The sequence below is a fragment of the Oncorhynchus kisutch genome, linkage group LG13 (genome assembly GCF_002021735.2).
Source record: "Oncorhynchus kisutch isolate 150728-3 linkage group LG13, Okis_V2, whole genome shotgun sequence".
NCBI classification, from domain to species: domain Eukaryota; kingdom Metazoa; phylum Chordata; class Actinopteri; order Salmoniformes; family Salmonidae; genus Oncorhynchus; species Oncorhynchus kisutch.
In genome coordinates, this window is record NC_034186.2 from 42,204,936 (window position 1) to 42,220,403 (window position 15,468).

Here is a 15,468-nt window from a genome sequence, read left to right on the forward strand (position 1 = left end):
TACATCTCACTCCAAATCGACTGTAAAGTTCATGGAAGCACCAACACAGTTAATGTATATGTTCAAAACAGATGGGAGCACAGCTGCAGTAGTCCTGTAACAAACCGTCAAATCCTGTTGCCGGGCGGTCGCAGCCAAATTAAATAGTACCTTCTAAATTGCACTAATTTGCATGAAGTAAACCCATGTGCTAAATTCCCTCGACATATCCCTCTTTGTGTATGTTATTGTATTGATGGAATAGCTTCTTTGCTTTGAAAATCTTGTAACAGAGTAGCAATAGAGCTCATAGCTTGTCAGTAGTGTTCCTAGATGAAACGTGACTCCGGAGGTTTCATTTTAGTCAGGGGTGGAACACTGAAAATAGTGGTGGTGGTCACAAGCTAAACTTGCCACATGGACAACACATACCTTCAGAAGACAGTAGGAAGAATTGTGTGAAATAGGGGTGGAAACTGTTCCAATGGTCACGCAACGTTTGTCCTCTGTTCAATGGGGTGGGAAATTAGAAGCATTTTAGGACCAGCTCTATTCATTCCAAGTCCTGGAGACAAAAACATTGAGCAATCGTCAATGGAAAGATGGTTACTCAGTTAACAAAATATTTTAAATGAACTTTAGGGCTATATAATACAGACCTTATATTTAACCATTAAAAGAATTCCCATGGGAAAAATGACTGGGAATTTCCAACATGAACCTGTATCTCTCCCATACTTCCAGGCGAAGACAATTATTTAGCGTCTATAGACTGAAGGCTTTATTTTGCCAAACTAGTGAGTGTCAGAATTCTTGGGGAACATAACCCACAACACTCAGCAAAGCCAATACATCTTTACACCTCAAATTTATTAAAACTTGTTTTCAGGATCCACACAATATCAGAAACGGTGATTAAGTCAGACAGGCATTTCTCACACACCTTCAAATAGTACAATCTCCCTAAAATACAGAGACCACAGTACGCATTCCCAAAACCCTACACTAAGGTTATGTTTGGATACTCATACTAACCGCACTATTTGTGACATAAATTGAGTAGGTAGTATACGGTATGTTAGTATGGGTATTTGAACAAAGCTTAAGTGTTCACTTCCACCCATAACTTAATATTTTCCTTTATTTTTTTTTATTTTTTTTTACATCAAACAGCAAGAAAAGCAGCAACTTCGTAACACAAATTGATCAAAATAACAATTGGGGAACCATTGGAGTGTTTTATCCAATAGCTGCTGACATCATACAGTGCCTTCAGAAAGTATTCATACCCCTTGACTTTTTCCACATTTTGTTGTGTTACAGCCTGAATTTAAAATTGATCAAATTGAGAATTGTTATCACTGGCCTACACACAATACACACCCATAATGTCAAAAGTTTTTTTACAAATTAAAATTGAAAAGCTGAAATATCTTGAGTCGATAAGTATTCAACCCCCCTTTTTTTATGGCAATCCTAAATTCAGGTGTAAAAATGTACTGAACAAGTCACATAAGTTACATGGACTCATTGTGTGCAAATATCATGTTTAACATGTTTAACCTCATCTCTGTACTCCACACATACAGATAATTGTAAGGTCCCTCAGTCAAGAAGTGAATTTAAAATGATTTCAACCAAAACACCTGGGAGGTTTTCCAATACCTCACAAAGAAGGGCACCCATTGTTGGATGGGTAAAAACAAAAAGCAGACATTGAATATCCCTTTGAACATGAAGTTATTAATTACACTTTTGATGGTGTATCAATACACCCAGTCACTACAAAGATACAGGTGTCCTTCCTAACGCAGTTGCCGGAGAGGAAGGAAACCACTCAGGAATTTCATCATGAACCCAACGGTGACTTTAAAACAGTTAGAGTTTAATGGCTTTGACAGGAGAAAACTGGAGATGGCTCAACATTGTAGTTATTACTCCACAATAATAACCTAAATGACAGAGTGAAAGGGAAGCCTGTACCGAATAAATCATTTTCAAAACATGCCTCCTGTTTGCAACAAGGCACAAAAGTAATACTGCAAAAGATGTGGCAAAGTATTTAACTTTTTGTCCTGAATACAAAGTGTTGTGTTTGGGGCAAATTCAATGCAACACATTACTGACTACCACTCTCCATATTTTCAGGAGGCTGCATCATGTTCTGCTTGTAATTGTTAAGGACAGAAGTTTTTCAGGATAAAAATAAAATGGTGCTCAGCACAGGCAAAATACTAGAGGAAAACATGGTTGAGTCTGCTTTCCACCACACACAGGATAACCTAAAACACAAGGCCAATATCTACACTGGAGTTGCTTACCATGAAGACCGTAAATGTTCCCGAGTGGTCAAGTTAGTTTTGACTTAAATCTACTTGAAAATCTATGGCAAGACCTGAAAATGGTTGTCGAGCTTTGATCAACAACCAATTTGAGTTTGGAGAATTTTGACAAGTATAATGGGCAAATGTTGCACAATGCTGGTGTGGAAAGCTCTTAGAGACTTACCCAGAAAGATTAACAGCTGAAATTCCTGCCAAAAGGTTGCTACAAAGTATTGACTCAATGGTGTGAATACTTACGTAAATTAGATCTGTATTTCATTTTCAATACATTTGCAAAGCATTCTAAAAACCTGTTTTCACTTTGTCATAGTAGGGTATTGAATCAATTTAATCCATTTTGAATTCAGGCTGTAACACAACAAAATGTGGAATAAGTCAAGGGGTATGAATACTTTCTGAAGGCACTGTAGCTGATATGAACACTAACAAGCGCATGTTGTGCAATGGTGCTTTCCATAGGGAATCACTAAACCGCACACTCTTGAAAATAGCTTTCTAGCATTGATGAGGGAATGTGTGGGGCTGTAAGAAAACAAAAAGGTGCAAAGACATTTTTACAGGGTTATACAGTATTTCAGAAATACAACAACAGGTTTACTAAAAAAAAAAGTTTGTTTTCCAACATTCTGCTCTTCAGGAGAAAGCGCTACTGTTCATACCCATCCTATGTCAGTAAGGCAACCAGAAGAGAGCAATCAAACTAAGGCCACACACAAAGATAAAAACAGCCAGCAACTAGAGATTAGTTTCACAACGTTGAGTAGTAAGGGAACTTGTGGTGTCCGTGGCGTGCGCAGCCATCCATGTTCGGAGGAAGAAAGGTTTGGAAGGCCAAGGGGTCAGGAGCAGTATGGTGACCAGTAACACCCAGTCAAAGTGACTACCCAAAGAGTCAGAGTACAGTAGACCAACTTCACATCATCATGGGGGCTGGTTTAGCGTCGCTGGGCTTGCGTCCAGGGGATGCAGGCCAGGGTACCGCATGCTCATTTCAGATCCAGGACCATAGAGGCCGGGTTCTCCAAGTAGTCCCTCCACAGGTTGGAAAACCGCGCCATGGTGGCCCCGTCGATGATCCGGTGGTCTGCCGACCAGCTGACGTTCATGACGTGAGCTTTCACCACCTCGTCCCTCGAGTTAAACCTTGGCAGGACCTGGAAGGGGCATAAACATGTCAGGAGATGATTATTCATAAATCAATCCAGACATCCATAACTATCAAATATAAATGTAAGTCCAGACAATGTCGTGAGGCTCAGTCAGGCGTCTGTATCGTGTTGACACCTCCCAGTCAGCTGGCCACATGCCCACTAAGCTGAGAACTAGCGCCAACACTCAGCTCCCATTATCAGCTGAGGTCCGTACCCCTGCGCCACTCATCATAGCCAGCATTGACAACATAACTGATAATGTTAAAGTAATATAATTTTCACAAACCTGGATCTTTCCAAGAGCGCCAATCGCCACCTCAGGAGGCAGAATTACTGGCTTTGCATAAGTGCCTCCAATCTGATTCAATGGAAAACACAAATACATGACATGTAAAGACTGAACAAGCGGCTTAAGCAAGCATAGGTCCCAAATAATGCAGCCGCTAGCTGTCAATTACTATTCAAGTTAGCATTAGATGGCTACTAAAAAATGCAAACACGGCTTTTAATTATGAAAACGTCAATATTATAAAATATATATAAATCTGTTTGACTTATCAGTATCACTTTAAGCTCATCCTCCTAGCCACTAGTCCCCCTCCCTCCCCCGCCCCACTCACCGAGCCAATGTTGGAGAGGGTGAAGGTGCCTCCTGTGAGGTCGGCCGTGCCCAGCTGGCCCGTGGCGCCCAGGGTCTGCATGCGGTTGAGCTCCACTGCGATCTCAAACACACTCAGCAACTGCACATTCTTCACATTGGGTACCAGCAGGCCCTGGCTCGTGTCCATAGCCAGACCAATATTGTGGGATGCCTGGTGGAGGAGGAGGAGACATATCAGCACATCTCAGAACCAGCTCAGGTTCTCAATCACTTTGAAGAAAGGATGAGCGAAATGTCATGTTCTTGAGTCATTCTAGTTCTACGTCCAGCATTCTGCTCACTGTGAGCAAGTACCCCATCTATTTGAATATACACTACATGACCAAATGTATGTGGACACCTACTCGTCAATCATCTCATTCCAAAACCATGGGCATTAATATAGAGAGTTGGTCCCCCCCTTTGCTGCTATAACAGCCACCACTCTTCTGGGAAGGCTTTCCACTAGATGTTGGAACATTGCTGCGGGGACTTCATCCACAAAAGCATTAGTGAGGTTGGGCACTAATGTTGGGGCCATTAGACCTGGCTTCACAGTCGGCGTTCCAATTGGTGTGGGGGGGGGGTAGCGGACAACAAATTCACGGAGAATACATTACATAGGATGGAGAAACAATTCTCAGAGCTGCAGCTTTTAACTACTTGTTAAACATAGAACGGATACTATATACTCGTTGTTGGGGTGGTCCGTGGATGGCTTTATACCATTTCTATGGATCCCTCATGTCCTACTCGTTGTTAGAAAAAAGAAAGAAAGTTTGGTCCAAATCGGATGTTAGGTACAATTTAGGTATAATTTATTGAATATTATGAATCCTATAATTATATTTTTTTTTTTAAATAGCCAACCCTTTAAATAACACCCGAGACGTTGCCAGACCCCTGGTTGAGTTGCCGCGTACACAGCTAGATAACCACACTGAATCGCTGAAGGGTTAACAGTGACATGTACAGGGTTGCAGGTGTCATTGCAGAGTACAGTGAAAATCATAAGCTCTGACATGCAGGACTAAGTGGAAATAAAATGACAATGCTAATAAATAAAAAAAATGATAGAACTATATTCACATAACTGTAGCAGTGATTAATACATGTCTATTAGGGTGGAGGCAGAGTATAGACTTGAGGCGGTGGGGGGGACCAAGTGAAATAAAAACAAAAATAAGAAAACAAAAAAACACTAGAAAACAAAGTAGAAATCGGCGCTTGAGGCGAGGCGCCCTCATTAGCTTGCTGCTACATGCCAGGGAGATAGCGTCTCTCCCACTGGATTGTGGAGGCTGCTTAGAGAGCGCCCTGCCACAAGATGCATTAGCAAAACAGACAAAAAAGTTGGTTGGATATCCCGGGTCCGTTCAATGTACGTGCGTAAAGAAGGCCCCCGGACACAGGGCATGCAAACTGTTGCTCATCAGAAACAAATGGAGGCGAAAAATTGAAAATAGCTTAAACATTTTATTTTTAAAGGACCTGTAGGACATAGCCATTACTTTCGGGGCGAAGACTAAATTTGGACACGACGTCACCTCAGAATGGCCTTGGGCGAACTAAGTACCGGAAGGGTGTATGGATGACTTGGGAGGTCCCCAACATGTTTAGCCGAGGCTAAAGCCACAAGAAAGGAGATGTCACAGGAGAAGATCTTCAGATCCAGACTCAGTCATTCAAAAGAAGGCCTCTCACAGAGCATCCAAAACCAAATCCCTAGTGGGCGCAATAGGTTGAGAATCCGTCATCTAATTCCTAGGAATGAAAAGTGTTGAGCCGGGGAAAGACAGCTCATTTTGGGGTTCATTTGAACCAGAGACCGTGTGTTGGACAATAGCATGGTTGTGTCCAACCCTGATTGTTCCCTCAACTCTGCTTCCAACCACCAACTGCCTACAGGCCCATAACCTGTATCACTAGACACCTCATTAGGGACTAGTGAACTACAGACAGGAAGCAGCAATGAATCCCAGTAATGCACAACCTATGGGAAGGGTGCCCCCTTGTGGAATCATCATAGGGTTTGGTTTCAATACTTCAAACCAAATATCGGTCCAGGTAGTCACAAAAATAGATGGGGGGTTGGTTTAAAATGGTGATTTTAATGAATGGAGCGGATTTGGAGCGGCAGTTTAAGAGAGCGGTTGGAAAGGACGTGGAGCGTTCAATAAACATAATCTAGAAGAACTGTAAAAAGGGATATCATTTGTGTTTTGGAAGCAAGTGCTTTCATAAATGCATGACGCGTGCCTCGTTTCACAGGAGCATTATAAAAATAAGCCTCAACTCAATGAACCAGCCTTAACGAATTGCGTTTACTTACATATCGAGTATGATTGTCCAACAACAGTTTTATAATTTATTCATTTTGTGACCACCTAGTGTCCTCTTTCCACTGCTGTGGTGCTGAATCGCAGTGAGAATGGTGAGTGGGCCGGGCCTGCCCGGTCATGCCTAGAAGGAATCCAGCTTTTGTCAAATTAAGATCAAGTTCAATTTTAGCTAACACAAACCCTGTTCCTAAGCTTAACCTAAATCTCCTAAACTGCTACAAAAAGTCAAATCTGACATTCAATTTGACAAATGCTGGATCCCTTCTAGCCATGACCGGCTGGCCCTGGTGTTCATAGACAGCCATGTTTTGTTATTTTTTTACTCCTAATTAAAATGTTCATGCCTAGGCTAAATTAAATTAGAGACCGGAAAACAGCTGTGTTTCGTTCTTTATTTATTTCAAATGTTCATACAAATAGCCTATTGGACAGGTCGCTCGCAAATTATATAAATATACTTTGTGTTTTATTACTGTGTAGGTGACTTGTTCAAGGCTAAATGTTTATTTTTTAAATGATAATTATGATTTCTAGCAGGGATGAAGACTCAACGGTTAATATTTAGCTTTTCAATAAACATCTGGTATAAGAACATTGTTCTACTTTTACAGGCTAATTTCTATTCTGAATCATGTAGAAACCAAATCATTTTTTATTCTTCAAAGAAGCCACCCTTTCCCTTGATGATAGCTTTGCACACTCTTAGCATTCCCTCAACCGGCTTCAAGAGGTACTCGTCGAGTAGCCTCCCGTAACTGGTGATAGAGCGCGCAAGAACCGTGTTGATTGTGGGCAGCCACCCAGGCATTTAAGACATTTGCTCTGACCAAAGACTCAATCCATCTCCGCATCCTACAACTGAAAACTGATTCTAGTCCTGTCAAAAATGTTCCCTGTATGTCCTGATCCCGCAACAGTTCCATAACCCCAGAATTTTCCTGTCCCGTGATCATTTTTATGTGCAGAAATCAGAAATAACTTCCTCCGTTAGCTGCTCGTCTGTCCCCCGTTCTGGATACAGAATCACTTTAGTGGAAACCAAGACTGTTCTCAGGGCAGGCCTGGTTGTAGCTATATAGTGCCTTCAGAAAGTATTTACACCCCTTGACTTTTTCCACATTTTGTTGTTACAGCCTGATTTAAAAATGGATTCAATTGAGATTTGTCGTCACTGGTCTACACACAATACCCCATAATGTCAAAGTGGAATTATATATTTTTCAAAATGTTGAAAAATTAAAAGCTGAAATGTTTAAGTCATTAAGTATTCAACCCCTTTTATGACAAGTGGAAATAAATTCAGGAGTAAACGTGTGCTTAACAAGTCACATAAGTTGCATGGACTCACTATGTGCAATAATAGTGTTTAACATGATTTTTAAAATGACTACACCAGCGCTGTACCCCACACAATTATATTTCATCTACTGGTAGATGAAAATAAATATATTAAAAAATAAACTACATTTAAATATTGGTGAAGTTATTAATTACACTTTGGATGGTGTACACCCAGTCACTACAAAGATACAGGCGTCCTTCCTAACTCAGTTGCCAGAAAGGAAGGAAACTGTTTAGGGATATTACCATGAGGCCAATGGTGACTTCAAAACAGTTAAGAGTTTAATGGCTGTGATAACCACATTGAGATTTTCTACTTACCCAGATGGAAAGTGACCTAATGCATTCAAGCGAAAAATCGACATCATCAGCGACTCGGAGCAGTTATTGTGGGGGTTAACTGCTTGCTCAAGGGCAGAACGGACGATTTTCTTCCCACCTCGCCGGCTCTGGGATTCGAACAAGCAAATTATTATTTTTTTGAGTTTTCACCCCTTTTTCTCCCCAATTTCGTGGTATCCAATTGTTAGTAGCTACTATCTTGTCTCATTGCTACAAATCCCGTACGGGCTCGGGAGAGACGAAGGTTGAAAGTCATGCGTCCTCCGATACACAACCCAACCAAGCCGCACTGCTTCTTAACACAGCGCGCATCCAACCCGGAAGCCAGCCGCACCAATGTGTCGGAGGAAACACCGTGCACCTGGCAACCTTGGTTAGCGTGCACTGCGCTTGGCCTGCCACAGGAGTCGCTGGTGCGAGATGAGACAAGGATATCCCTACCGGCCAAACCCTCCCTAACCCGGACGACGCTAGGCCAATTGTGCGTCGCCCCACGGACCTCCCGGTCACGGCCGGTTACAACAGAGCCTGGGCGCGAACCCAGAGTCTCTGGTGGCACAACTGGCGCTGCAGTACAGCGCCCTTAACCACTGCGCCACCCAGGAGGCCGAACAAGCAACCTTTCAGTCTAATTAACTCATGACGTGCAACTATGTATTCCTCCACTTGCATCGGAGGTCAAGTGACTGGCTACAACTGGAGCGAGGAAATTACCATTTATTGTTTTCTTGGTTTTTATTAAGCAAATTATATATTAGGCTTCACTCCAGAACTTCACTACCATTCTTGTTCCCGTGTCAACCTCTAACTTACACAAAGACAACAAACCTGAGTATCTCTTTATTCATTTGGGCATGGTTATGAACCCAAACCCGGCTTAGCCGTCGTCATCTAGGTCGCATTTTTAGCAATCTTAACTCATTGCTATAGCCAGGCCAAACAATCCGAAGAATAACACATTTTTTGTGATTAGGAAACTATAAGAACCATACAAAGTCCAGCACACAACATCCAGGGGTGAGCACGCTCTACCACAAAGGGGCAGTTTAGTTGGCGCAATGTGAGACAGTCTCGTGTTCAAATTGTTTGTTTTAGTAGCGTGAATCGTTCCTGTCTACACCAAGATGAAGAGCGGAATAATGGAAAGAATTCATTCTAGCCTCACACTTGTGGAAGGCGGGGCTTCCAGAGAGGAAAGGATTTTATTGGCCTTGTCAGGAGTGATTTTAGATTTTCAACAGAAGTTGAGAGAGTGTGACTCCCCATAGTATGTTGTACCAAAGTTGACTGACTGAAAGGGAAGCAATGTTTCCCCAACACCATCCCCCCCTTCCTGCAGCCTTACCTTGTAGGTGATGTTCTGAACAGCCTCGTCCACCGAGGCGTTGAGGATAGGGAAATGGAGAAGGCCCAGGGAAGCAGCCTGCTCAAACAGAGAAGATCATGATTATCTTCAAATTACATTTTATTTGTCACATGCGCCGAATACAACAGGTGTAGGCCTTACCGTGTAACGCTTACTTACAAGACCTTAACCAACAATGCAGTTAGAGTGAAGACAAGTTTTTTATTTTAAATAAACTAAAGTAAAAATAATAATAGCGAGGCTATATACAGGGGGTACTGGTACGGAGTCAGTGTGCAGGGAAAAAGGTTAGTCGAGGTAATTTGTACATGTAAGTAGGGGTAAAGTCACTATGCATTGATAAACAGCGAGTAGCAGCAGTGTAAAAACGTGTGTCAACGCAAATAATCCGGTTGGCCATTTGATTAATTGTTCAGGAGTCTTACGGCTTTGGGGTAGAAGCTGTTAAGGAGCCTTTTGGACCTAGATTTGGAACTCCGGTACTGCTTGCCGAGAACAGTCTATGACTTGGGTGACTAGAGTCTTTGACAATTTTTTGGGCCTTCCTCTGACACCGCCTAGCATTATAGGTCCTGGATGCAGGAAGCTTGGCCCCAGTGATGTACTGGGCCGCACGCACTACCCTCTGTAGCACCTTACGGTCGGATGCAGAACTGTTGCCATACCAGCCGGTGATGCAACCGGTCAGGATGCTCTCGATGGTGCAGCTGTATAACTGAGGATTTGGGGACCCATGCCAAATCTTTTCAGTCTCCTGAGGGGGAAAAGGCATTGTCGTGCCCTCTTCAAGACTTTCTTGGTGTGTTTGGACCATGATAGTTTGTTAGTGATGGGGACATCAAGGAACTTGAAAATCTCAACCTGCTCCACTACAACCCCATCGATGTGATGCTCGGGCCCTCCTTTTCCTGTAGTCCACATTCAGCTCCTTTGTCTTAAGCACATTGAAGGAGTTGTTGTCCTGGCACCACACTGCCAGGTCTCTGACCTCCTCCCTATAGGCGGTCTCATCATTGTCGGTGATCAGGCCTACCACTGTTGTGACGTCAGCAAATGTAATGTTGGTGTTGGAGTCGTGCTTGGCCACACAGTCGTGGGAGAACAGGGAATACACAAGGGGCCAACGTGTTGAGGATCACTGTAGCAGATGTGTTGTTGCCTACCCTTACCACCTGGGGACGGCCCGTCAGGAAGTCCAGGATCCAGTTGCAGAGGGAGGTGTTTAGTCCCAGGATCCTTAGCTTAGTGATGAGCTTTGTGGGCACTACAGTGTAGAACGCTGAGCTGTAGTCAATGAACAGCATTCTCACATAAGGTTACTTTTGTCCAGGTGGGAAAGGACAGTGTGGAGTGCGATTGAGATTGCGTCATCTGTGGATCTGTTGGGGCGATATGCAAACTGGAGTGGGTCTAGGGTTTCCGGGATGATGGCGCTGATGTAAGCCGTGACCAGCCTTTCAAAGCACTTCATGGCTACCGACGTGAGTGCTAAGGGGCGTTAAGTCAATTACCTTCGCTTTCATGGGCACAGGAACTATGGTGTGATCCAAACCGCAGCAAGCAGGATATTTACCCAAATCCTCTGGCATAGTAATTCAGGTATGACGTGCAATGATTATTTCATGACACCCCTGTAATAATGAAGTTTCTGTGCAGGACATTATAACACTTCCGTCACATAACACAAGCTGCTACCTCTGTCATAACAAGAGTACATGAGCTGACATTTCAACGTCATAACGAACACATCTTATAAGGTGTTCCCCATGCATTTTGGCAATAGTGTCACTGATACTAGACATGTCACCTCACAACTTCATATTACATCATGTCAGGAGTCAAAGGTCACCTTGATGAAGAAGGGCATGTAGCTGAGCTTGACACCGCGAGCCTCTGACAGGCCCTTCAGCTCCTTGCGCAACTGCACCAGCCTCGTCAAATCCACTTCATCTTTATAACCAAAGTGGGGGATCTTCAAAGCTGCAGTCATGGTCTTCACCATTGCTTTGTGGAAACCTGGTCGTTCAGAAGAACACATTGGAAAAAAGGGATATGTTTTGATAAAACCAGTACTATATTGCTAAGTTACCACCTGTCCCGTCAGGTCACTCTAGACTGTTACAAACAAAGCCAGAAGGAAGTTGTTTGGAACCTGGACTGAACCTAGATTGGGAATTTAAATACAGTGACTAGCTTTTTGAAACACGTTCAAAACATCACTGCTACTCTAATTATAATAGACTATATTTAACCTGTCTAGCTAATACTATGGGTTATTCTCTGAATCAGAAATGTATCCCAGAAAGCAAACACATTTATTGGAACCATTAACCATCTCTGTAAAGCTCCCTCTACCTTTCAGGGGCTCAGTGATGTCCTTGCCCGTGAAGACGGGCCTTGAGACGACAGGGAGCTGGACACTTGGTGTGGGCTTCATCTTGGGCATGGAGGCCGAGGAGGGGGCGGATGCTGCGGGAGGGGGTGGCTGGATCTCATGGAATGGGGTCGGGGGTAAGATGGCCCCTGTCTGTTTGGCCAGGAAGTTGAGGATGTCCTCTTTGAGGATCCGTCCGTCTCTCCCGGTACCGACCACTTCACTCAGCTTGATCTAAGGAGGAATGGAAAGTAGGCGGCAAAGAGGTAAATAGACAATCATCACAAAAGCCTAGACACCCAGTAGTTGGCCATTTCAGGTTTAAATGGGTGGTGCTAAATCTTGTGCTGTAGTGCCATCTTGCAGTGAATGCATGCTTGCATGTGTCAGTCTTTTAATAGCAACTCACATTGTTCTCCATGGCTAAACGACGGACTGCAGGTGTGGCCTGGGTCTTGTGTCCCTTGATTTCCTGGTGTGTGTGCTCATCGTTTGACATCGCCGGGGTCTCCACAACATCCTCCTCATGGACCACCTCTGAAAGATCGACCAAAGTCACTATTCCCACCTTCCAACAGAAGGCAACGTTGTTTTAAACTTAGATAATTTGGTGTTCCAAAATGTTTTTATTTATTATTATAAACGTGACCCAAGTTTCAGTTCTATTGTCTAAACATTTGATACATAAAAAGTTGGGAGATTCCCATTACGCCATTGTTGGTGCTTTGGCGGCATACCTACCCGGACCGGGCTCTGTCTCGATATCCACCAGGGGTGTGCCCACTAAGGCTGTGGCATCAACCTCATAGTAGAGCTTTTTAATGACACCGTCATAGCGACTTGTGATGGTGACAGATGCCTTGTCACTCTGTACCTCACAGATGCTGTCAAACTGGGAGACTTTGTCTCCTTCCTTCACATACCTATGGAAACAGAAAGACAACCTTAACATCTTTCTCTTGGAGTAGCTATGCTTAGTAATCATTGAACTTGTGTGGCCTCTAGTGGCAACTCTTTTAACAAAACATAATTCATATACAGCTTTGTATGTTGCTGTACTATATTTTGAAAACATACCATTCCTTCACCGTCACCTCCATGATGCCCTCGCCAATATCTGAGAGTTTGAATGGCAGAATTGGTCCTGATGTGACTAAAGAAAGCAAATGATCATTAAAAATTAAACATCCATTCTTTAACCTATAACTTCCACATAGCCTTTCGTGCATTTAAGATTGTTTAGTTTACTTTCTGTATGGAGTGTACACTGTCAGCAGTAGCATCTTCCTCATTCCACATCCCTGTGCGCCGATTCCGAAGCCTACTTACCATAACTGGTGTGGAAAAACCTAGAGCTGCACAGCTGAGGGATGAAGACAGTGTGGGGATGACGGGTATAGTCTGGTCGGCCAGTTTGGACCCTGGAGCAGCAACGCTTGTACCGATGTGCCAAGAGCTGCTTTGATAAACGAGAAATAGATCCATGTCATGATCAGTCATTAGATGGGGTCGCGTTTCAGGAATAGGCTTTGGATACTTCTATACCATTTCAGCATCTAAAGATATAGCTAGCATGACTTCGTAGCTTTCAACAGTTGACTAGCTGCAGAGCAAGTTTAGTTTAACAATCTAATGTTACACACACACAGTACCAATCAAAAGTTGACACCTCATTCAACAGTTTCTTTATTTTTACTATTTTCTACATTGTAGAATAATAGTTAGGATATCAAAACTATGAAATAACACATATGGAATCATGTATTAACCAAAATGAAGTGTTACACAAATCTAAATATATTTTATATTTGTGATTCTTCAAAGTAGCACACGCTGTATATAGGCTCTTTTTTTATATTGTGTTATTGACTCTATGCTTGTTGATTCCATGTAACTCTGTCGTTTGTGTCGCACTGCTTTGCTTTATCTTGGCCAGGTCGCAGTTGTAAATGAGAACTTGTTCTCAACTAGTTTACCTGGTTAAATAAAGGTGCATAAAAATATCAATGAGAAAGACTCTTTCAAATAACAAAGAAACTGCTACAGTAAGTGTTGCACAAATCCATTCGCAGTGTATGCCGCCAGTTGACGAACTACACTTCCTCCCCAGTTAAGTTTACACACAGGTGTTCGGAGAACGCTAAATAGCCAATTAGCACAGGTGGCCGCCTGTCTTCCGTAAACAAAGGTTGTAATATAACAGAGATTGGCGTGTGGAAACCCTATCACAAACGCTAACCCTATAAAAAGTGTGTCGTAATTTAACCTTTTGATTTTAGAAATATATTTGTCGCTGATATGAAAAATACGTAACTTGATTCCAAAACCATACCGCAAGCGATGCGTTTTAACGTTCAGAACGAGCGTAGAAAATCTTAACAAAATATTACAGTACTATCGTCAGGCGATAAAGGTAACGTTAGTTACAGTGGTCTATGAATGGGTTAGGGATGACATTGTATTGGCATTCAAGTTCAATTCTTTCAGACACACAGTGTCAACAGTTTAAGTCAAATAAATAGTTGACTATCTGGGTAGTCGTAACCAACAGATAGCAATTATTCATAGCAATTATTCATAACTACAAAACAATTAGGAAAAATTGTCTATTTCAATCCCACTTCACTGTAACAGACTCGAATTAGCTTGTTTGCTAGTCAGGCTAGCAGCTGCATGGGAAGGGTCTCTATATTGATGTACAGTAGCAGTATTTAAAAAATGTATGATCCTTGTGCATCATCAACTATCTCGCAAAGCTTTCACGTCGGTATACACATCTGGAAAAACTTTAACAAACCTACCAAGCGTCTCATAAATGTGAATGAGCCTCTGGTAACTGCCGCCATCTTTGTTTCTCTTCGTCCGGATCCAACGCACGCCCCTTTCAATGGCCAATCAGAGATCAGTCACTATAGAGATGTTGCTGCGTTCGTAGGCCAGTCGGAACTAGGAAACACGTGCCATGCTCAAACAGTTAGCAAGTCAGAATATCCGGGTTTCCTAGTTTCAACGGGGTTGTGAACGCGGCATAAATGCACTATATGAGTCAGACATACTTTTGAGGAGATGGGGAACAAGTACCCCTGACTGAGAAGAAATAATATTTCCTGTTGGGTGGGAAAGGTGTCACATTGGTCCAGGTCAGACAGGTAAAATGGTAGAAGTGGATGCTGAGTTCGAATCAAGCAGCACGCTGAACAAAGTTGGTGAAGATGCATGTCCTGAAGGGACAACAGTAGTTTCGAAAACTGGAGCAAAAATGAAATTGTCTGAAATTGAAGTGGAGGAAACGTCTATGAATGATAATGAATCGCTTCTTGTTGAGTAAGAATGCATGTCTGGGAAACCCATTTGAGGTGTCAAATGGTGACGTACACGCTGGGAAAAGTGGAGTGTGTCAGTGACCAGGAGTGGTCTTATTTTGATTCATTGTATTTCTGAAGAACAAAGGGAGATTGAATGGGTGAATGGAGAAAAATAATAATGTCTGTTCCACTTGTCGCTACCATGAGCCGTCTTCCCCATTTAAGGTGCAACCAACCTCCTATGCTACTCGTGTGAAGCGTGGTTATCTAAGACACGCTGTAA

The 15,468-nt window shown here is 42.8% G+C and overlaps 1 protein-coding gene and 1 non-coding gene across 3 annotated transcripts; both read right to left on the bottom strand.

Moving 5' to 3' along the window:
* Positions 1-828: 828 nt before the first annotated feature.
* LOC109902347 (lipoamide acyltransferase component of branched-chain alpha-keto acid dehydrogenase complex, mitochondrial-like) lies at positions 829-14,789 on the bottom strand. Of its 2 annotated transcripts, none has more exons than XM_020498630.2 (11): positions 14,682-14,789; positions 13,210-13,336; positions 12,958-13,033; positions 12,622-12,803; positions 12,290-12,417; positions 11,862-12,114; positions 11,356-11,522; positions 9,486-9,563; positions 4,096-4,287; positions 3,762-3,833; positions 829-3,478 (listed from the first exon to the last, which is right to left on the bottom strand). In XM_020498630.2, exons 1-11 carry the CDS (start codon positions 14,724-14,726, stop codon positions 3,311-3,313), a joined length of 1,488 nt encoding a protein of 495 aa, XP_020354219.1. In that variant the 5' UTR covers positions 14,727-14,789; the 3' UTR covers positions 829-3,310. The 2 variants fall into 2 exon arrangements, with proteins under 2 accessions (XP_020354219.1, XP_020354218.1); XM_020498629.2 differs by having other exon boundaries at positions 13,210-13,339; positions 14,682-14,787.
* LOC116353204 (small nucleolar RNA SNORD94) lies at positions 3,575-3,713 on the bottom strand. Its single transcript, XR_004202572.1, has one exon. It is a non-coding gene; the product is annotated as a small nucleolar RNA SNORD94 (small nucleolar RNA).
* Positions 14,790-15,468: the final 679 nt, after the last annotated feature.

Bases quoted from the DNA above. Each gene is read 5' to 3' on its own strand.
- LOC109902347 (XM_020498629.2), bottom strand. From the start codon at position 14,726: ATGGCGGCAGTTACCAGAGGCTCATTCACATTTATGAGACGCTTG. The intron at 9,564-11,355 runs GTGACCTTTGAC...CTGTTTGAGCAG, and splicing joins ACATGCCCTTCTTCATCAAG to GCTGCTTCCCTGGGCCTTCT. The intron at 3,834-4,095 runs GTGAGTGGGGCG...CCATTGAATCAG, and splicing joins CCCTCTCCAACATTGGCTCG to ATTGGAGGCACTTATGCAAA.